This window comes from Protobothrops mucrosquamatus, unplaced genomic scaffold (assembly GCF_001527695.2).
Source record: "Protobothrops mucrosquamatus isolate PMUCROS unplaced genomic scaffold, P.Mucros_1.0 scaffold750, whole genome shotgun sequence".
NCBI classification, from domain to species: domain Eukaryota; kingdom Metazoa; phylum Chordata; class Lepidosauria; order Squamata; family Viperidae; genus Protobothrops; species Protobothrops mucrosquamatus.
The window spans coordinates 132346-155680 of NW_015387021.1; the positions used below are offsets into that span (position 1 = coordinate 132346).

A 23335-nucleotide genomic window follows, 5' to 3' on the forward strand; every position below is an offset into this window, starting at 1 on the left:
GCTATTTCAGTGACCTGTAGCAGAAAACCTGAATAGCGCCTCTTCTGATTAACATGAACCACATTCTACTCCTAGCAAATTCTCCAGTGAAAGCTTTACCTAAAGCCTTGTCCTCAGGAATAAAACTGGGCATGAGTTCTATTGTGTACCTGTGGATCTGATGATTTCAATGTCCCTTTCTCTTGGAATACTGAATTTCTATCTGAACCAAATGTAGACCTTTATCACTGGCTAGGACAGTCTTTGAGTCACATTACCTGTTGAGATAATGTCTCCTGGCTTATACTGTTAGATCATTGCAACGTGATAAATCATATAGACCTAGTTATTATTTCTACTACCTAACGTACTTTTATTAATAATACTTAATGAATTTAAAGCCAATCTTACTTATTTTTGGCCACTATTTCTCATTCTTTTTCTGCACTCTGTATAATGTAGTTTACGCCAAAAGGGAATAGTGGGATGAGCATATATGCATGCACTGGAAGAATTACAAAGCCATAAATTCTCACCTTACCTTGACCCGTACATCTTTGTGCTTCAGCATCTCCTTGTTTTTCTCCATGATGCAATTAGCAATAACTTTATTAATGGGCACAAGTAGCACAGCCAGAGCCAGTCCACCCAGGAAGGCTATGCCTACCTGCTGATATAAAAGGTAGAGAGTGACAGCAAACTGAAAAGGAAGACTCCACAGTTCATGGAAACTAAAGCAGAAGTTGACTAGTCTATCAGTGTCCGTGCTCATAAAGTTGACAATTTCACCTGTGGTGAAGCTAGCCAAGCTACTTCCATTTACCCGGAGAGCTTTCTGGTAGATGGCTGAAATAACCGCAGTACGTACAGTAAGTATAATTTTGTTTATCTCATAATTAAACTGATTACGTAAAATGGCACCAAGGAAGGAACTTGCAAAAAGTCCCAGTGCATACAACACTCCATGGCTAAGAGGTTCTTGATGTGACTCCATAAAACTGACCAACAGATTTAAAAGCAGAGGCCCAGAAAATCCCAAGAGACTACCAGCCAATTTCAGAAAGCCGAGACCATAATAACGTAGGCCAAAAGCTGCATGTAGCACTGACAGGAGATGTACAGGTTTGGGAGCATTTTGAAGACCTGCTGGAAGTCCATTTTGTCCTACGTCGCGTCTGGCAAAGAAATGGTTTGTGGAAGACATCCTTTCATTTTCTGAACCAAGAGCTGCCTTTTTCAGCCAACAGGAGTAAAAGCGTTCACAGACTTTGCTGGCCTGCAGTTGTTGAGGGAGTTGATGGACATCTTGTGGCTTATTCAGCTTCCACTGGTAGCCACGCTTTATAAGAGGGTTCATCCAAGCATATGAAAAGCGTGAAAGCCAGCTCTCTCCATCCTCTGCCACTGTCTCCCAAGTGGATTCAGAGATCTGTGAAGTTGTGATCAAGGGTTCGTGCTGCGAGGGGTCATTGACTGAGAAAATGTCCTGCCGATTGCCTACAGGGATGATATACCCAATGAGACAGAGAAGTAGGAAAGCTAACTGGAGGCAGAGAATGGTGAGTCTGAGGGCTGTGGCAAGTTGAAGAGGCTGCTCACCCAACTCAGTCTGGCAGCGCCATACCACTGTGATAATAAGAGATGGGACTGGAAAGAAGGCGAGGATCGGTAGGACTGCAGGACCACGGCTGAAACTGTATGGAGATCTGTAGAGAGCAAGAAGTGCCAGGCTGTGAGTAAGCCATGCCAGTGCAGCTGTGCCACTTGTTAGAACTTTCAGGCAGAAAGGATCCAATTTCTGTGGCCAAAGGATTGCTGGGATTATATCAAAGATGGACAAACCAGCAAGGACAAAAGATGCAGCAATTCTGCATTTCCACCCCGGTCTGTATGAACATTGTGAGCCGAAAGACCTAATAAAGGAGAGAAAAAAAAAAAGCGCATTAAATTGGTATTAGTATTCTTCTAATATTCTTCCCCCCCTTATTCTCGAAATGGTATATTTCTCCAGTTTCTGAAGTGAATGATGATTCAGACAAAAAGCTGCTCTTTCTGGTGTGTTTTTTTGAGAACATTATTTAATGAAAAAAGAATGATTAATCTCTTAAACTGTATTTGTGTAGATATATAATTGGGTACACTGAGGGTGATGTGGTGGGGTGACAGGTAAGTATGTCACACATATTTTCTAATCCATACAAATGATCATTTAGCTAACATAAAATGTTAGTTAATAGATCTTGTTTGTGGCCAAATTAATTACTCCCTGAGAGCTAATCCCCTGTGTTGCATAAACAATCTGGAGTCTGAGACAACTTCCCAGAGAGTCCTGTGAAAATGAGCACTTTTTAAGAATATCTGTCTCTGTCTCTGTCTCCTTAGTAGTTTTAAAGTTCCGTTCTGTTTCTTGTGACAGAGGGGTCAATATGCAGGAAAATGATCGGTATGGATTAGATTCCCCAAAAGGGAGGCTAAATGGCGTAATCTCTGTCATTCCACGTGAAGTGTTAATACCACTTTACAATGCCTTGGTAAGGCCACACTTGGAATACTGCATCCAGTTTTGGTCACCGCGATGTAAAAAAAATGTTGAGACTCTAGAAAGAGTACAGAGAAGAGCAACAAAGATGATTAGGGGACTGGAGGCTAAAGCATATAAGGAACGGTTGCTGGAATTGGGTATGTCTAGTTTAATAAAGAGAAGGACGAGGGGGGACATGATAGCAGTGTTCCAATATCTCAGGGGCTGCCACAAAGAAGAGGGAGTCAAGCTATTTTCCAAGGCGCCTGAAGGCAGGACAAGAAGCAACGGGTGGAAACTAATCAAGGAGAGAAGCAACCTAAAACTAAGGAGAAATTTCTTGACAGTTAGAACAATTAACCAGTGGAACAACCTGCCTCCAGAAGCGGTGAATGCTCCAACACTGGAAGTTTTTAAGAAGAGACTAGACAGTCATTTGTCCGAAATGGTATAGGGTTTCCTGCCTGAGCAGGGGGTTGGATTAGATGACCTCCAAGGTCCCTTCCAACTTTACTACTACTACTACTACTACTACTACTACTACTACTACTACTACTACTACTACTACTACTACTACTACCTGTAGGAATGAATGAATGAATGAAGACAAGAAACGGAGAGGGAAGTAGAAGCATAGAAGATAGCAGCATGCAATTATTTAAAATTAAATAAGACATGTTGTTTTATGAGTGAGGAGTTAATTTAGAGACTCCAAGGTACCTTGGTGTTCCTATGTAGCAGGCACTTATTACAGCAAGGATGACATGAGGAGCCACATTTAAAAGCAGCTGGTTAAAACAGTGTCCAACATTGCTTTGAACCCAGAGAGGAAGTGGATCTATGGAACTAGTCCCACATAGATCAGCCAGAACCTCTTCCATCTTACTTCCAAGAAAAAATATAACAGTCAAGGAAAACAATTCCTAAAGAGAAAAAAAAGACCAAATAAATCAATATGAAGCAAGTATTATATTGTTTTAACTGTTGTTGGTTTTACGCCGCCTAGAGTCACATTCTGATGATGTGAGACTGATGAATTTGCTAAACAAATATAAACATGTAAATGTAAACTTTGGGAGAAATGAAGGCTCTCCGCAAACCCTAAGGATTGATGCCCAGTTTGGTTTGATACTATACCCTTTAAGTGACAGGTTTGTAGGGTTTGTAAGACAGATCAGAAAGCTGAAAAAAAATATTTAGGAGGAAAACGGTAGCAAACCATATTGCTGTCAAGAGACCTACATAGACCAGACCCTTAAGCCACTAGGATCAAGGCTTCCCATCCACTAACTACCAGCTCCATGATAGCCTCCCCTGCATAGCTTTCCGGCATCAGCCAAGGTCGTTCCTACAGGAGACGTAAAAACGGTTTCTCCCCCTCCGCTCTGCCGGGGGCTCCTAAAACTGCCTTGATCAGAATGCTTTTGCACGTTACAAATGCTGCTGCTTCGCCCTGAAGCAAACAGCCAGCTGTTAAAGGAGGGGTCGCCAGGGAGACTTTGAACCACCCATAGGCAAAACTCCCACGAGCCAAGAAATCGAAGCCACCCGTATATGCCCGGCACAGACAGCTCACACGCACACTTTCCGTGTTTATGGATCGGAGGATTCACTTCCCTTCATATCGCCCGCTTCATTCATAATGGGGGTGGGGGGGAAGCTGAGCCGGAATTCGAAAGCCGGATTTCTTTCCTAAACCTTAACACTGATCTTATAAAAGTTTCCTTTTGGGACGCAACTTCCGGATTTCTTTTGTTACTCTGTTTTGTTTGCGCACTAGAGCAGAGGTCCTCAACCTTGGCAACTTTAAGACTTGTGGACTTCAACTCCCAGAATTCCTCAGCCAGCCAAGCTGGCTGAGGAATTCTGGGAGTTGAAGTCCACAAGTCTTAAAGTTGCCAAGGTTGAGGACCTCTGCACTAGAGGATCGAAAGAACCAGCTGGTGACCAAGGCAAGGGGAAATCTAGGATTTTAACAAAGTAGAATTCCGCCGCTCCTGGGAAATCCTAACAAGGTTTTGAGAAAACAAGATATAACAAGGGAGGCCAGTTACGATTTGATATGGAATTGACTGGTTCAAATAAAAATTTGAGGTGACGCATGGTTTCCTGTATGGTTATGTCTTATTTTATAGTGCTATGCTGAATGCAGAAAAAAAGTCAACCCATACAAGTGGACCTCATGTTACAGCGTATCTTATATCATCATTCTCATAATAGTGAATTTCTTGAATAACTTTCCACTGAACTGGAAATGATAGTTGTGTTATTCTACATTTTTTATCTCTATGAATATTTTGTGCTCCAGATATTGTGGTATTTATTTTCCAGTCGAGCGGCCTCTGCTGTTTAGAATGATGCACTTTATATCAGTATGAGAGCAGACTGCATCAAATGTTCATTTACAGTACTGCAATGGATAGAGAAAGATTGAAAAATACTTAGCATATCCTTTTTATTAAGATTGAAGAAGTTGCAAAACAAATAGTAAATTTAGGCCCCTGAAGGGATCCTAGTATTTAATTCTGAGTTATATTTCAATGTGATATAATGTGGAATTTTCTGAGTTGCTAACAATGTTGCTTATAAATTAATACTTGTAGGGGCAAATTTAATATAAATTTAAATTAAAAAAAAATCTAACGATTGGAAAGATAACTTGTGGACTGCAGGCAGTTATTTAAAACCCTTTCTCATTTGCCAGGAAAGATTATTATGATGTAATGTAAAATTATGTCACTGAATTTTGGTAGAAACTGTATGTATGCAATATAGTGTAATAAATATAAGAATATAGCGTAATATAATATAATCTTAGACTTACAAATTTAGGGATTATGAGGGACAATTTATAGTTAACACTTTCCTATTCAAAACTCCAAAGTACTTCCATGGTGAAAGTATTAGCCAGTAACATCATCATTGCCTGGGGCACACTCAGCTGGGGGTTCCTTTTGTGTCCTGTTAAGTGGTACCCATTTATCTACTCGCAGTCGCTCCTTTTCAAACTGCTGAGTTGTCAGAAGCTGGAGTGTGTGACAGCAGCTTACCTGTCCTGCAACAGCAATTTGGTCTTGAAAGTGAGCCTGCTGATTGTCAGCTCAGCATCCTAACCTTGTGAGCCACCATGCTCCTAACTTATAGTAATACGTGTATTGAAATTGGCCACTTTTAAAAAAAAATACTTTTATAGTTTATATTTCAAATATTTAATAATATTTAATATTTAATAACTCAAGGCAGTGAACATACCTAATATTCCTTCCTTCTTCCTCCTGTAATGCTGAGCTGAATGAAAGTGACTGGCCCAAAGTCATCTAGCAGCTTTCATGCCCCAAAGGCAATAGTGTCCTAGTTTCTAACCTGGTGCTCTAACCACTATACCAGTGATGAGGAACCTTTTAGAGACCGAGTGCCCCAAACCCGCCCTCACCCCCCACTCCGCTCCCCTCCCTGCCCACTCCACCCCACCCCATACGTTCCACCCCCGCTCCACCCCACCCCACCCACCCGCGGGGCCACCCACCACCTTCACGGCCTGCTGCAGATTGCCCAGGCGGTCCAGCAGTGCCATGGCAGCCACGCCCAGGCGGTCCAGCAGTGCCATGGCAGCCACGGTCCAGCAGTGCCATGGCAGCCACCCCACCCACCCGCGGGGCCACCCACCACCTTCACGGCCTGCTGCAGATTGCCCAGGCGGTCCAGCAGTGCCATGGCAGCCACGCAGTGCCATGGCAGCCATGCCCATGCCCTGCAGCATCAACTGCATGTGACAGGCCGCGAGGGCGGAGTCTTGTCCCCATTGCCTGACTGCCATGTCCTTGGCTGTGCTGCTCTGCGTGGGCAGCGCTCAGGGGCTACTCTCCAGGGGGGCTGCTGGTGAGGAGGGGGCCATGGGGGGAGGTGGGGCTGGGGCAATGGCACATGTGCCCACAGAGAAGGCTCCGAGTGCCGCCTCTGGCATGCATGCCATAGGTTCGCCACCACTGCACTATACCAAACTGGCTCTATATAATTTCCTTTTGATTAATGAAGCACAGTTCACCAATTCCTATCTGCACCTGCAATCAGATTACAATTGATTAGAGCAAATGATACCTGGTCAGAAAAGATCCAGTGAACCACTGGACTTTTCCCCTTCTTTTTTTAAGCATGTTCACAGATGATTTTTTTTTCTTTTACTGGGTAAACACTCAAAGAGTTCCATCAGTTTTGTCTTCTAGCCCAAATGACAGGAAGATAGGTACACTAGTGGTGTTATTGTTCTTCATCAATCCACTTCTGGATATACTGAACACAATGTTTCATATATGAGAAAGAGTTGGAAGGGCGGGGGGTCACACAAAAAGCCTATCACTCAAAATTGTGTGTGGTCAGAATTTTTGCTTTCCCAGCATGAATAGGAGGTATAAAGAAGCAGGGGATGCTATCAATTGGAGGGTTTCGGTAACCACTGACTGTTCAGCCAGAAGGCCTGACCAGGATAATTACCATAATTGCCAGGGCAAGCCACTAGAATATAAAATGAGAGCAAACCTCATTCTCCCCCTACTAATACTAGCACTGATGATATTATCTAGTTTGGTAATGAAAAGCCTACAAGAAAACCGCCAAGGTTCAGAGAACACCAAGGATCCCACAGTTCAACCCTGAGCTACAAATACTCTCTTTTGCTGATAATTGCCCCAGCTTAGGGGTAGGCAACCTTGGCTCTTTTATGATTTGTGGACTTCAACTCCCAGAATTCCTGAGTCAGCATGGCTGGTTCAAGAATTCTGGGTATTGAAGTCCACAAGTCATAAAAGCCAAGGTTCCCTACCCCTGCCCTAGCTGAAGAATGGATGGTAATCTGGACAGTAATGTCTCAATTCAACTTCAGCTCCAGCTATTATAGCAATAGGGAAAGCAATTTAAGGTGGCTGTGCAAAATAGCCCTTTGTATACCACATAGAGAAGGGGCCTTGATAGATTGCCCACTCAAGTTTTTCAATTGCTAGTGGGAAATTTTGTTTACAGGAAAAATACAGGAAAGTGTTGTCAAATCTTAAAGTCTATCACATGGATTACAGTAAATATACATTTTCTACTGCAGGCCAACAGAATTCACATTTGTTTATGCAGTTGAATTCTGCAAAACTGTTTCGGTGGATACTTGCATAGAGTTGAGAGACCCATTTGCAGGTGATAACATCGAGAAACAAACGTGGTTAGTTTCAAGTGGAAATCTGCTTGCCTGCAGAATTTAACTTAAGCCCATTTCTATCCTCAGGAGCATCGTTTGCGATACGGTTCTGAGGTCGGAAATACCACTTGAATAAACGTGTTGGCCTTTAAGGTAGCACTAGATCAGTGTTTCTCAACCTTGACAATTTTAACGCATGTGGACTTCAACTCCCAGAATTCCACAGCCAGCAATGCTGGCTGTGGAATTCTGGGAGTTGAAGTCCACATGCCTTAAAATTGTCAAGGTTGAGAAACACTGCACTAGATTCTACGATCTTCTACAGAGTGAGGGAGATGCTCTCTTTCAGAGGAAACAAAGGGCGAGCGTCTCTCTCATTGCCCAAGCCAGGTGAGCGCCATCCATCCCCTTCAACCCACGGCGCGTTCGGTTTGCAGATCTCGCGGCGCCTTCTTCACGCGACGCGCACTCTTTTCCCGCCATCTTGAAAGGACGCACGCAGAAAGCTTCCGGACCTTGGCCCCCGGCGCGCATGCGCGTTCCGCGCGGGGTGGTCAAGCGAGAAAAGGGCGTAAGAAAGAGAGAGAGAGAGGGGCGAGAGGCCTCGGGGGGCCTTTTATGCCGCCGGTGCCTGTGCGCGATGTACCGTCCCGGTTGCGGCCGCTCGAACATGATCTCCTCCAGCCGGCCCAAAGACAACAGTAGCTCAGGCTCCCGATGTTCCCGATCCGGTGCTTCCACCACCCCCACCACCGGGTCAGCTCGAGGCCGTAGCCCACGCCGCTCCCGTTCTCCATCTCCGCGGGGCCGCCGCCAACGCTCGCCATCCAGCGGTCGCTCTTCTCGTCGCTCGCCATCCCCTCGTCGCAGTAGTAGGGTACGCTCTCCGTTAGGGGGGAGTCGAGGAAGTCCGAGGGGTATTGCCTGGATAGCGGCCATTTGAGGATTCGGCCTCGGAACACGCGCCCCGCATTCCCACGTTGGTGGTAACGGTTCCCTACCCGTCTGCCGTGAGGCTGTCACGCGTTCGCCTCCAGAGCATCCTTGATTTCGTTTTATGTCCCGCTTCCCGCCCGCCCGCCCGCCCAGACTTCTCTTAATACCCCGCGTCCTTGGTTTGGGCTGAGCAACGATTGCAAGCTTGCGTGTAGCAAAGTAATTCCGCCACAGCAACAGCTTTAAAGCAAATCTGAAGGGGCTCTATGGAAACCAGGAAAAAGTGTCCGCGTGTTGCCAAGGAGGAAAAACAATCACACGTTGCCGAAGTTCGCGCGGGCTGCCGAGTCAAAATGCGCTTCGCTTAATTTGTGCCTTATCGCGTTGTGTTTATCAAGCCGTTGTGGTTTGTGGCGGATGTGTTACGCGAATTCGGGCGATTAATAAAACTTAGCGATGCAAGCCATGACTTAAGTGTGTTGTATGAAGGCAGCTAAAAGGGTTGTTCTTTTCACCTCTAAATGGCTACTTTAGCTCAGTGAGGTTTACACAGTACTGCCAGACAGGTGGGATTCCGAAGTAATTTCTACAAAACTAATTATGTAATTTTTATTTCCCTTTGGGTTACTTTGCCTACTCTGTTCAGTATTGTTGCTACTTGGCAGTTCTAAACTCTCAAAATCTTTAGTCTTTGGTATGTTATCTTTTTCTGTAAAGAAAACTGGACATATAGTGCAGTCAGAAATGTTAATTAAAACAATTTCTTGTGTTAAATAGGACTCATTTTCTAATAAGAATTTTCTGGTTTCATTATGTGATATGTCTAGGCTCAGTGCAATATGTGAACTCATTATTCAACACACCTTGCTTAAAACAAGTCAGTGTTTAACATGATTAAGCATAATGCTATACTGCCTTTGGCATATACTTTATTCTTCTATTTTTTAATCTAAAAATATGTCATTAGCAAAATGCTTAATAAGGACTGCTTAGAGGTTAGATATCAGTGTTTTGTAAATCACAGTTACAGAAAACGTTAGATTTTTCTATGGAAAATCTTTGATTCTTTTATGGAAAAGAATATCTTCACAACCGTTTGCACAGACAGCTGTGAGGATAGACACTGAAATTAGGGACAGCCATGTGTGCATGATATTTACTAAGAAATCACAGGTTCTGCAATTGTGTGCCACTTATGCACCACTAATGTGTGTGGCTGTTTACTGAGATTTTAGAGTCAGTGTCTTGTAGGGTTTGAAATAGTAATAATTTACTTTAATTTGGATGTTCTACTGAGATTGTAGATTATAAATACTTCTATGGCTTTATAAAGGAGAACTTAATCATTTGTTCAGAAACCATAAAAGAAATTCAGTCTATATTCTAAGATGAGGCATTTTGTAATATGGTTTGATGTGTTTAAATCCATAGTCTAGTTCAGATTGTGGGAAGAAAGGAATGCCTTATCACAAGTTGTAATGTAAACATGATTTGTTTTTAATTGCACAAAACAAGGAAGAAAAGAGAGGTTTGCTTGCCAGCACAAAATGTTCTGATTTTCAAATTGTAAGCAAGAGGGAGTGATACGTTGAGCATACTTTGTTATGACACCTGAAGTGGATTTATTGTCTGAATACCATAAATCAGTGGTGGCGGGTGCCAGAGGCGGCACTCAGAGCCCTCTCTGTGGGCACGTGCGCCGTCGCCCCAGTCCTAGACCTTCAGCTGGGTTTTATAAAACCTTTTCGCTTTAGGCCTCCGCCGCCGTGTGCAAAAAAAAAAAGGTTCAATCAATCAGTCAATTTCAACTTCTCGCGGGGAAAAAAAAGATCTTGCAAAGCTGGAATTGATTGATTGAACTTTTTAATCCCACCCAGTCTGCCGTTACCACCGCAGCCACGCCCACCCAATGGGCCACACACCAATTGGCCACATCCAGCCAATGGGCCACACCCACCCGGCACCCGACGATGCATAAGTGGGTTTTGGGTTGCAGTTTGGGCACTCGGTCTCTAAAAGGTTCGCCATCACTGCCATAAATAGACTATGATATTATGTAAAAGTAGTTAGGGTTAAAGTAGTTGTATAATATTTTTTACCCCATTCACATGTCTGATTTTCATAGTCTGCTTGAACCAGTCCCTGCAGGTTTTTTTTTTGCAAACTTTCAAAAGTAGTTTGCCATTGCCTCTTCTTAGGGCTGAGAGAAAATAACTGACTCAACTGTCTTTGTGCCTAAGGCAGGGCTAGAACTCAGTCTCCCAATTTCTAGTGAGATGCCAGAACCACTACACCAAGCTGGCTCTCACTTTTATAATATATAGATCTGAATTACATACCTACTGTAATAAAATATTTGTTGGGATCTTACAAGAAAGAACCCAGAGAATAATGAACCTCATACTTTTGGGATCTCTTGAGTGTTATAATTCTTTCAACCAAATGAAAGATTCTTGCTTAAAGTCCAAAGTATCAGATGAATTCAGTGGAATTTCTTTTTGTGTATCCAGTTGAAAATGAGTGATCCAAGTTATTGATTTAATCATTGTACCATCCATCCAAACTGAAACAGTAATGTAAATCACAGGTAACACAGTACACTAAGGCATCAGATGTCATTTACAACAGGGGTGTCAAACTGCTGACCCACGGGCCGGATGCATCATAGCAAAACCGCCCCATTGCTGGCAATAGCAAAAAAGTTGCAATACGTCGCGACACGTCACGTGACGTTGCGAGTTTGACACCCCTGATTTACAACTACAGTGGCTGAATTTACACCACATGCTAAACCAACCATATAACTCAGCATAATACAAGAATCCAGATAAGATTTTACTTGTTTACATTATTTCTGTATAGCCATGTTCTAGAGAAAATGGAATGTTTTAAAAGCGGGACTGAAAAATCCAGTGATAACTTGCATTCCATCTAACTCAAAAGTTAAAAATACACTCTAGCTACAAGAGAAGGGGCATAAATCTATTTTCAGTAATATTAAGGAGTTAAAACAGCTAGGTTTGTAATCCTAACTATGATAGTGCATTACACAAATGTATTGAATTGGTGATATTTATGAATTCGTACTCGGATTAATGATAAGTTTATGTAGATTAATGAATATTTCTGAAGCAATGTGCACTTTTTTCTTGTTACAACCTTGTTAATTGTCCACCTGCCTTCAACCACATCCACTGCAGTTTTTCCATTTGGGGTTTTACTATATACTTCTGCTCAATGTACCTTTAGATTTTGCTTCTGTCACTAAATTATAATACTGAGGCTGTACAACTCAACTTATAAATTAGCATCTCAGGAAATATAAAGGTTTCCCCTGTCCAGTCATATTCGACTCTAGGAGATAGTGCACATCTCTGTTTCTTAGCTCAGGAGCCAGCGTTGTCTGAAGACACTTTCCATGATCACGTGCCCAACATGACTGTATGCTGAGGTGCACGAAATGCTGTTACCTTCTCACCAAAGTAGTACCTATTTATCTACTCGCATTTGCATGCTTTTGAATTGTTAGGTAGGCAGGAACTGCGGCAAGTAACAGGTGCTCAGCGCATCACACAGCACTCAGGTCTCGAACCGGGCTTTAACCGCTAGGATTTCAGTACATAAGACTAATCAAGCTTCCTTGAAAATAGTTTAAAAGATTTACATTATGCAGATATAGTTACAGAAAATATCCAGGGGATTATTTTCTAGATAAACCATAGGATTAATATCATTTTTTCATTCATTTCATATTCAATATGTGTTTTTCCTGCATATAATTACCTGTTTTTTCTTTTAAAAAGTATTTCTGAATAACTTTCCAAAGCCATTGTGCTCCCAAGGTGGGTTGTAATATACATTAATCAACTCATGTTACATATACAGTAGTTGTTTTAAATAAAATTTTTGACAACAGATTATAGCTTCAAAATGCCTATAGAAAGTAGCAGCTGTAGTGGTCCAGTAAGTATTGCTTTTAACAACATTAATTATATTAATATTTGTGGATTTACATGCTTGCATGCATGGGCAGAAATACTTTATTCATTTTAAAGAAAATATAAAATTGTTTTTCTTAATTTAAAACTTATTCAGTGCATGTATAAAACAGGACATCAAATAAGATAAATCGGATTATGCCCATACCATTTTCTATGGGATGTAGTACTCTGTTGGTCCACATTTTACACATCTTTCTAATTTGTCATCTTGTTAACTAGAAATATTTTTCTAAAGAATTACGTTCTTTGTATGATCAAATTCAGACTATATTTTTTAAAAATTAAATATTTTGAGTAAAACATAATCATTTTTGACTCCTTATAAAAAGGATTCCAGTTGGTCAAAGAACATGACTGCTTTGTCCAATGAAGCTGGTTTTCCTGAAAATTTTGAAAAGAAATTTTCTGAAATAATCAGCATATTTTCTGATTTCCTAGGAAATGATCTAATTGAACCTGTTTATTTTAATAAAGCTTTATAATGCAGCTTATATTTTTATAATATGTGATAATGCAGCGCAAACATTTTATCTGGAATACTTGAGGGAAAAATGAAAGGACTCGGTGTGATAAGTATATTGTTGATTTTTTTAAAATGTAAGCACTTAAAGACATCATTTTGCTGTTCATCAGAGTTAAGTCATTTTGCAGTGAGACCGTGTTGAGACTTAGTGTCCTTATCATTATTTTTTAGATCCATTTCATAAAGAGACAAATCTGAATCAGAATTACTGGAATGATGTTTTACTGTATTTCTCAGTTTTTTTATACTGTTCCCATTCTTCCTACAGTATTTACAGTTTTCTTTGCTCCTTCAATGGCCTTATTATAGTGATTCATTACACTATTTTCCCACAAAAGGCATTATTATGACTCAGAAGGTATCAAAACACATAAAACATCTAACTTATTTCACACAGTTTCACTTTCCCTGTTTTAAAGGGAAGAAAGTTAACACTGCTTATGTATTTGCTGAAAATGAAATAATCATAATTTTGCTTTTATTTTTACTTTGGTTTTACTCTGTTTGAGAGAGAGGGAGAGAAATAGAGAGATAATCAAGGGCCAAATTTGCTTAACTCTATATTTATAATGGCATCTATCTATTGTAAAAAATATATATGAAATATATGTATTTTCTGCATATAACTGAGGCACTAAGTAATTTTCTGTGGAAAAATTCCCAACCTTTATAATTGACTCTATTACGTATCTGAAGTTGAAATATTGAATTTAGTTATTGCTTGGGTTGTGGCTTTTGTGTGTCTTTTGTATGCATTTAGTACTGTATTGATTTTAGTATGCATGGAATCTACCTAGGGAATAAGAACATAGAACTATTGATACAATAATGCCTTTATACAGGTAGTTTCAATTTACTTCAACTCATTTAATGACTATTAGAAATTACAATAGCACTGGAAAAAGTAACTTATGACCGCTTTTCACACTTACGACCTTTGCAGCATCTCCATGGTCATGTGATCAAAATTTGGGTGCTTGATAATCATATATTTATGACAGTTGCAGTGTCCTGGTGTCATATGTTTACCTTTTGTAACCTTCCTAGCCAGCTTCTGATAAGAAAGTCAATGGGGGTAGACAGATGCACTTAATTACTGCATTAAACTTCAGTGATTTGTTTAATAACTCTGAGAAAAAAAGGTCATAAAATGGGATAAATCTTACTTAACAACTGCCTAATGGAAATTTTGGATTAATTGTGGTCGTGAGTTAAGTACTACCAGTATGTGGTGATTACTGTATACAGTTCCTGTATGTTAAGGATATTCTAGAATTACAAAACAAGCAGAAAGTAGCATCCAAAATAACTTCAGGGAAGAATAGGTTCCCTACAAGAAGAATCCGGAGAGGAAATATTACATACAGTACATAAAATCCTGCATGATGTAGACTCCTCCAGAGTTGCTGCAACAGTGAGATAGATGAGAGACAGACCAGACAGACAGACAGATGAAAACAAAAGTTACACTCCCTCACTCAAAATGTTATGACTCCATTGAAACCAGAAGGGTATTTAGGAAAGCTGTCCTTGAAGAAGAAAATGTTTTTTGCACAATGCACTTTTAATCTCTGCTACCAACAGATATGACAGATGTTTTGAAAGGGCACTGTCAGCTTTATGTAGCATCAGGGTTTTGATTATGGTTACAAATAATTTTTGGCTCTTTGCTATCTACAGGATGCCTTAAATATTGTGGCTGGGAAACCACAGTAGAAATTTAATGTATATATAATGAATACATATCATTTAACAACCCTTCATGTCTATAGATTAATGTGTTGAGAAAGGAATTGTGAAGAAAAGACAGGTTAGATTAAAAAAAACAATACTTATTTCAGTTTCAACATTAGAGATGGTTTTCTTAGAAATGGAATATTAAGTAAATTATAGTGTTTTCACAATGAAAAATTTTCTGTCTCACATTACTGCTGCAAATACAAAATGGGAAGTTATAATTATTTTTAAAAACATTATTTAAAAATTATTTCTATTTTATTTGCCTCCTCCATACTGTCCATTCATTTTGGGTACTTAAAAATAAAGCAGTTGACAATTGAAAACTCAACACCGCCTCCAAGTCAGCATAATATAACTAAAATATAGTTAATCACTGCCAGTTGAAATGGTCACTTAAGAATGAGAGCCTTCAAAACTGCCTGGAATGCTTTAATCTTTATAAATGGCTTATAGCACTTGAAGATACAGGTAGTTCTTGACTTACAACTGTTTGTTTAGTGACCGTTCAAAGTTACAATGATACTGAAAAAGTGACTTATGACTATTTTTCACACTTATAACAACTGCAGCATCCCCAAGGTCACATGTTGATCAAAATTCAGACACTTGGCAATTGACTCATATTTATGACGATTGCAGTGTACCAAGGTCAGGTGATCACCTTTTGCGACCTTTGAGTCCGTATTGACTCCTAGCAACTGCCTGGACAAATCTCTGCAGTTTTCTTGACAGGGTTTCTTGGAAGTGGTTTGCTACTGCTTCATACCTAGGGTTAAGAAAGACTGACTAAAACAGTGTTTCTCAACCTTGTCAACTTTAAGATATGTGGACTTCAACTCCCAAGAACCCCCCAGCCAGCATGATAGCTGAGGAATTCTGGGAGTTGAAGTCCACACGTCTTAAAGTTGACAAGGTTGAGAAACACTGGACTAAAACTTACAGTTTCCAGCTTGGTCCCTTAATCACTACACCAAACTTAATTGCAATAATATTATATATTCTGGTTATATTTTGATTTTTTTTTTTGATAACATAGCCTATATGATAGAATCTTACTTTTCTCTAATTACAGAGACATTCCCCAGGTCAATGCTCACGTTCCCCAGGTCGGTGCTCACGTTCCCCAGGTCGACGCTCACGTTCCCCAGGTCGACGCTCACGTTCCCCAGGTCGGCGTTCTAGAAGTCAACACTCTGAATCTTCAGTGGAACAGAATTTGCGGATCACTGTTGGCAATGATCGTTATGGTATTGATACACCTGAGAGAAAGAGGTTATGTGATAGGCTGGGCTCACCGGTTGATAGCCTGAGTGATGCGGATAGGTAGGTTTATCACAATTATGTTTCTTCATGCTTTTCCATGCTTGATATAAAACACCACAATCTTATAAGATGTAATAACAAATAACATTTGCCAAGCAATATTGTGAATTCCAGATCTACGAGAGAATATTTAGTGTACTTTCTCAGACTGATTCCAAAATGAATAGGACAACTCATTCATACAACAAAAATGGTATAAGTAGTAGTAGTACTGTTAATAATACAGCAATGTAGTATTTCAATAAATTTCAATAAATTTAAAAAGAATTTAATAAAAGAACACATGTGTTAGTATTATAATCGGTCGTTTGACAAAGTCCAAAAGAGAATAACATTTTCAGTATAATATCAATATTGAGATTTTCATTAAAGATAGATTTGTCCCTTTTTTGTATATTAATCAAATAATGAAAGCAAATGTTCTGTGTTATGAGTACAAAAGTATATATTCACAATAATGTTATTTGAATGTGTAGTACCAGTCATATTAAATATATGGAACAAGTTATCAATTACGTATAATGTACATTTTTGGGTTGATGGGTATATTTGGAAGTTTGTTAGTTTGTTAAGAATGCTCAGTGGGAGATGGTGCTTGACTGTTCACAATATAATGGTTTAAATCTATCCTGGATGATTGAGTCTTCATTTGCATGTTGCTTTTCATTTTGGGGAGAAATTCCCTGCAGTCTGTCTGGCAAGAGTTGGTTTATTCCAATGACTCTTTGATTCTCTGCCTACCCAGATTTTTATTTTGACTGAAGAAGTTACTTGAATGAGTAACGAAACATCTCAGTTTTAATAAACTTTGGTCCAGTTGCCATGATTTAACCTTTTTGGATAATTACTAAAAAGCAAATGGCGAAGATGGTCCCTACCATTCCCAGCTTATGGTTGTCTTTTATGTGGCAGATGTGCAAATAAAGCACTGGGCTGCTGTTGGGTTCTATTTTTATTTTCCAAAACTGAAAATAAATTTTCATTTAATAAATAAATATTCATTATAAATATTGATTTCATTTATTTTATTTTTTATTTCATTTCATAATTTTCCAAGTAGAAAGCAATAGATTGTAAATAGCATTTATTTGAATAGCATCTATGTAAATAGCTAAAATGCATTGAAAATATTTCTGTATTTTGACGACTGAGCAAAATTATTTGTTGGTGGAACTCGTTCTTCATCTTTAATCAACAGTATTGTTATGAAATGTGTCGTTTTTATCAAGTGGATCCTTCTCTTAAGAAATAAGCAGTAAGAGCAGATGTGGAACTGAAACCATTTTTTTTTTAACTTGACAAGATGGGGAGAAAAATGAAGAAGTACTCTTAATGAATTTCCTGTCTCCTGGTGAAGGTTTAGTAATTAAAGTTTACTAAATTTACAGGTGCAAAATCCTATGTAGAAAATAGATTACAGTTTAACAGAATTCAAACATCCTGTTTTTGTAAACCAATATATGGGCTGTGTTTCATCTGCAGATGGTTTTTACTATTAGCAATTTTCTATTTGCAATAAGATTATAGATAAAGGCATGTGCAAAATATATTCAGAAAAAAAATCTTTTGAATAGCATGAATCTGTGATATAATGGTAAAATATTTCCTTTTGAACACTGATAACATGATGCGTTTGCAATGAAAGTTGCTTGGTGATCTCTGATCAAATGCACGTTCAAATAGAATGGTCATTTAACATATTTCAGTGCTGAAAATGAAAATCCCTTATTCCTGGGGAAGGTTTTATTTCTAATCAAAAGTGTTGATTTTCTTTTTTTTTTAAAAAAAAACCATGCAGGTAGTCCTTAACCTATGATCACAATTGAGCCACAAATCTATGTTGCTATGCAAGACAGTTGTTAAATGAGTTTTGCTCCATCTTATGACCTTTCTAGCCAGAGATGTTAAGTGAATCACTGCAGTTGTTAAGTTAATAACACGGTTGTTAAGTGAAGTTGACTTTTCCATTGACTTTATTTGTCAGAAGGTAGCAAAAGGTGATCACATGACCTCAGGACGCTGCAAAACTGTCATAAATATGAACTACCGTAGTTGCCAAACATCCAAATTCTGACCACATAACCATGGGGATGCTGCAGTGGTCATAAGTCACAAACGGTATTGTAACTTTGAAAGGTCACTAAACAAATTGTTGCAAGTTGAGTAGTCCTTGGCTTACAACCACAATTGGAATGGAATTTCTATTGTAAGTCATGGTCATAAGTTGAGTCAATATATGACAATTTTTATGGTGGCTGTTAAGTAAATCACCTCAGTTGCTAACTGAATCACATAGTTAATAAGTGAACCTAACAAATAACCCAGGTTTTTTTTGCCATAAATTGGCCAAAAAGTTGCAACCAGTTGTAAATATAAATGCCAGTTGCCAGACCCCTGAATTGTGATCATATGACCATGGGGCTGGTGTGACAGTTGTAAGTGCGAATACAGGTCATAAGGTCCGTTTTTCTGAGCCCATTGTAAATTTGAACCAGTGGTCATAAGTCAAGGACCTGTAAAAGTATAAAGTGAGAAAATATGAGATACGAAAATTAAGCAAAACTTAGAAAAACTAGATTAAAAATAAGCGATAACTGAGAATTCAGCACAATGTTACAATATTATAGGTTCCTATTCAAGGCATGAATGAATTAGTCATATTTGTGCTTGTTTATTCAAAATGGTCAGCAAATTGCACCCAGTGAGCATGTTCTGCACCATTGTGCTATTCAGTGGGGTATTTTTTTTCTTTTTTTATACTGAGACAATCTTTTGATTTTCTTAAACCTACTGATGTTAACACATCTGCATACTGTAATGATCTATGTGGGAAAATATTTTTTACTAAGTAGCATATTTCTATTGGATGCCATTTGAATTATATTATTCTAAAGGAATTTTAATGTTAACAATAAGGGATACAAATTGCAAATGTTTTCCAACTCTAATTCTAAAAGGCTGGTTTTTTTTAAAAAAAATATTGTGGCTTCAGTGGAGACTACAACAGTTGGAGTTGCTCCAGCTAAAAGAAAATTTATTCATTAAACTTATTTATGTAATAGGTGAGATGAGTGGTGTAGAAATTTATAAATAAATACAAATAATGAAGAACAAGTATAAAAAATCAGTTAAAAATACAATACAAATGTAATACAAATAAAAATAAAACAGAAAGTCTGGAAAAGAAAAAGTCCATAGAATTAGAGATCTGGTAACAAAATATTTCCCCTCTAATTGAGATAGGAGCTAATTAAGAGCCACTGTATTCATAACTTTTGAATTTTGTTCCTGCAGCATCTACCAGTAGGTTAACAGCATCTACCTGTAGGTGGGATTAAATTCTATTGACATGTTAAAATGAAAGAGTGTATGCTATCATAGCAGGGGCAATGGAAAAAATGTGGGCAAGGATTTCTACAAAAGAGATTTACTGATACATCTCAATATTGCTGTGGTAAAGATGTCAAAGCAGTACTGTAGCTCTGTAGTGTGTAGAAAGGTGAGATTAAATAGCTACTTAACAGTTATGATTGGATTTTGATTAAAAACTGTCAGTAAGAATTCCCAATAGCTCCCAAATCTGTCTGCTGTGTTATATCGAAAAGTAGCTGGCAAATTTCTCCTTTGGCTCCCTTTGAACTTAAAAAGCACATATACTAGGGAGAGAGATCAAATATAGGTTGATAGAATTTTTTTTCTTTCATTGTGAAGGGGAGTTGTTGGAAAGAAATAATGTAGCCAGTGAACAGTTGGTATTAGAAGAACTTAAGTCCGTAAGGCAGGCAACAAATGCAGGCTCAAAAGTCCTATGTTTGATAAATCAATGCAGAACGAATAATAGAATGCCGTTGCTATTTTTATCTATATTCTCTGACTTCTAGCATGTGATGATAAAACCTCAGTGGTTTGTTATGGCATAGGATGGACTAATTTAAATGAAAGGTGATTCTAAATCAACAAGAGAAAAAACAGATTAAATGAATTTTCCCATTAATTGTGAAACAATGGTACAGGTCAAACAAGTACACTGCTATATCATTCTTCAAGTGAAAGTATATAAAATGGCTTTAAGAGGTAGAAGTGTGGTTGTTCAGCATAAACTGAAATTTCAGTATTATTGCTGGCAAAAGGACAATATCATTTTTATTTTTCTGCTAATAACTTTTATGCTATCTTTGAAAATCAAGATATTGTGGTGCACACTTTATGTAAGACCTAACCCCCACCTTGAAAATGTAAGGGATGTCTAGTGGATGGAATAACACCCACCAATGGATTTCCTTCTCTCCTTCTCTTGACAAATCTGCTTTAATGGCTGATGGACACTCCAGAACAGATTAAGAAAAAACAAAAGGTATAGATGGGAGGAGAGCAATAAAATAACCTGAACTGAATACAGAATTTAGTGAATGGATTTGCAGGTTATGCTTATGTTTTATGATTCCTCTGTTCATTAATAAATTAGTTTAGAACAGGGGTAGTCAACCTTGGCTCTTTTATGACTCGTGGACTTCAACTCCCAGAATTCCTGAGCCAGCTAAGCTGGCTCAGGAATTCTGGGAATTGAAGTCCACGAGTCATAAAAGAGCCAAGGTTGACTACCCCTGGTTTAGAAGTTATTTAATTGAGAACAAAACATTTTGGTTCGTGATAGGAAATGAATCTGTTGCGAAAGTTATATAACTTTTGGAATTGACTGTATTCGGTTGAAAGGAAAAACAAGGATTTATGCGCAAGCAGGCTGCTTTTCAACATATCTGTTCAACTGACACTATCAACTGAATGATGTTATAATTTGTGTATCTCTCTAATCAGGGATGATTTGGCTGATGGACCAATATTTAGCAGAAGCCTTTTACATCGTCGGAGCCTTGAGAGATATCCTTCTCGTGAGGAAAATCAGGCTAGTCCTTTCAGTAGGAGACATGATGAGGACTATCACAATAGAGATGTTTTCCTCCATCAATCAGACTATAGAATGAACTATGAGGATAAACCAAGAGAAACTGATAGGGAAGGTGAATTTAGAAAATCCTTATATGCATTGGACGATAGAGGGCGGGAGCCAAAACGACCGCGATATGACAGAGATGACAGATTACTTGATACGAACACGGAACCACAGGGTTTCTTGTCAGGAACACGAAAGTACCGTAAACGAAGTTTTAGTAGAAGTCCAAGTCCAACATACCTCAATGAAGATTTTCGAGAACTTGAAAGTGCTAGAAGGAAAAGAAAAGAAGAGGAACTGAGCAGAAATCTGAGTCATGAACTGTCTGACAATAGCTACGTAATGACTGGTTCAACTAATCCAACGAAATCTTCAGAACCTCAGTACCTTTATAGACCTGATGAGGCACCAGCAATGCCCAAAAAATCTATCTTGAAGAAACGTGTGGATGATCATTCTGTGCAGGTTTGACACCACTCCACTCCATTTTTGTTACTGTCAATTGTAATTTTTTTTTGTTTTTGTTTTAAATCTCTTTATGCTTAATTTCAACTGTTAGTTTACGGGCATATTTCTCTAAAATGCCATTGAAGATTGTTGATTTAGCGTGAATCCTTTATAATTATCAACTTGATTTCATTTGATCTAAATGAGGACCCTTTACTTGTGTTAAAATTTAGGGCATCAGCAGTCTGTAAGTCTTTCTTTAAGCAATTATGGTCATCCTAGAGAAGTATTTCTAAATTTTAGAACTTAAAGAATATATTATTTTTTAATGGCTACAAGTTCAGTTTCAATATGCTTAGGGATATTGGGGAAATGTCTTCCTTAGCCTTACAAAATTCCCAGAAAAAATATGCAAGCTTTTAAGATTCCTTGTTTACAAAAAAGTTGAATGAAGGAAAATACCCATCTAAATTTTTACTGAACTCCTACAAGATGAAAAGTGGAGCTCTAGCCACGCATACTCTCCAAACATATGTTTAAAAATACACATTCGCTAAACCAGTGGTTCTCAACCTGTGGGTCGGGACCCCATTTGGGGTCGATCGACCATTTCACGGGGGTCGCCAAGCAAGGCTGTCCGCCATTTTTTTTGTCCGCCATTTTCCCCCCCCTTTTCCGGCGGGTGCCTTACCTCCCTTGGGCTGGGCCAGCTGGTGGTCGGCCTGCTCCGTCTCTGCCGCTTGCCAGCTACGCCTCAGCTGGCGCAGGGGGCGGAACCACGCATGCCCGGCGCTCCCGGGCAGGGAAAGTCCTTGACTTACGACCGGTTGGGTAGTCCTCGACTTACGACTGGTTTAGTCCTCGACTTACGACCGGTTTAGTCCTCGACTTACGACCGGTTGGGGTTGCGGCATTAAAAAGGTTGAGAACCACTGTGCTAAACACAAAAAGTTTTTTAATGATGATAGAAGTATATATTAATAGATTTATCAGATAATATATATGTAAAGTATATATTTCAAAGGTTGTATTGTTGACTTAATTTGTATAATTCAAAATGTACAACTGATTACTTTTGAAATTCATAAAACTATCATAAGGAATTGATAAGCTGGTGTGCAGTAAACCAGGTTGTGCAGCCTTTTCCAGACGAATAGTCTCATGTAATCGTTAAGTGGCATGCCAAGAGCAGCACTCCAAAAAGTTGGTGGGCCAGGCTGAAGATGTATGCAGGACTAGAACAAATTCTAGACATCATTTGTGTGTTACGTTATTTTCCTAAATGGATGGCATAGTGGATTGGTCTTAGAGTCAGAGTTTTTGGTTCTTGCAAAAAATTAATAATTTTTCCCCCCAAAGCTTTGCCAAGGATTCTATTGCTTCCTTTTTTTAACTTTTTCACTGTCCTTTTTGTTTTGGTGAGATAAGCCCTTTCTAATCACTAGAATCACCACAGAAGGAGTAATCACTGCTAGAGTTTTCCCCCCAATTGTTTTCCCCTCAGCAGTCCTTTATTCTAGTTACAGCAACACTGGAACTGTCAAGTTTCTGAATGCTCTATCTGTGTTCGGAAGTGATATTTTTGAGGGCTATCATCTTCAAGGAACTCTCACACTTAGAACTTTGTCGTCGAAGAAAAACCTTTCTGTAATAACTTCTGTTCTTTGCCCAGATCCAGTGTTCATTGTAAAAATCAGTTAACATCTTTCACCAAAGCCAGGAGCTGTGATTA

General features: G+C 39.0%; 2 protein-coding genes across 3 annotated transcripts in view; one reads left to right on the forward strand and one right to left on the reverse strand.

Annotated features, from left to right (window-relative positions):
- The window catches only part of ABCC10 (ATP binding cassette subfamily C member 10), a 28448-nt gene extending 25067 nt beyond the window's left edge, over window positions 1–3381 (reverse strand). Inside the window, exons 1-2 of the mRNA XM_015818487.1 lie at window positions 3221–3381; window positions 521–1892 (exon numbers count right to left, since the gene is read on the reverse strand). Coding sequence (XP_015673973.1) covers window positions 521–1892; window positions 3221–3381 — 1533 coding nt within the window. The remainder of the gene's footprint in view (window positions 1–520; window positions 1893–3220) is intronic.
- Window positions 3382–8238: 4857 nt separating this feature from the next.
- Window positions 8239–23335, forward strand: part of ZNF318 (zinc finger protein 318) — a 31415-nt gene continuing 16318 nt past the window's right edge. Inside the window, exons 1-3 of one of the 2 annotated variants that reach the window (XM_015818489.1) lie at window positions 8239–8559; window positions 15955–16205; window positions 21021–21621. In XM_015818489.1, coding sequence (XP_015673975.1) covers window positions 8323–8559; window positions 15955–16205; window positions 21021–21621 — 1089 coding nt within the window. In that variant the 5' untranslated portion in view covers window positions 8239–8322. The remainder of the gene's footprint in view (window positions 8560–15954; window positions 16206–21020; window positions 21622–23335) is intronic. The other variant, XM_015818488.1, reaches the window with a different exon arrangement.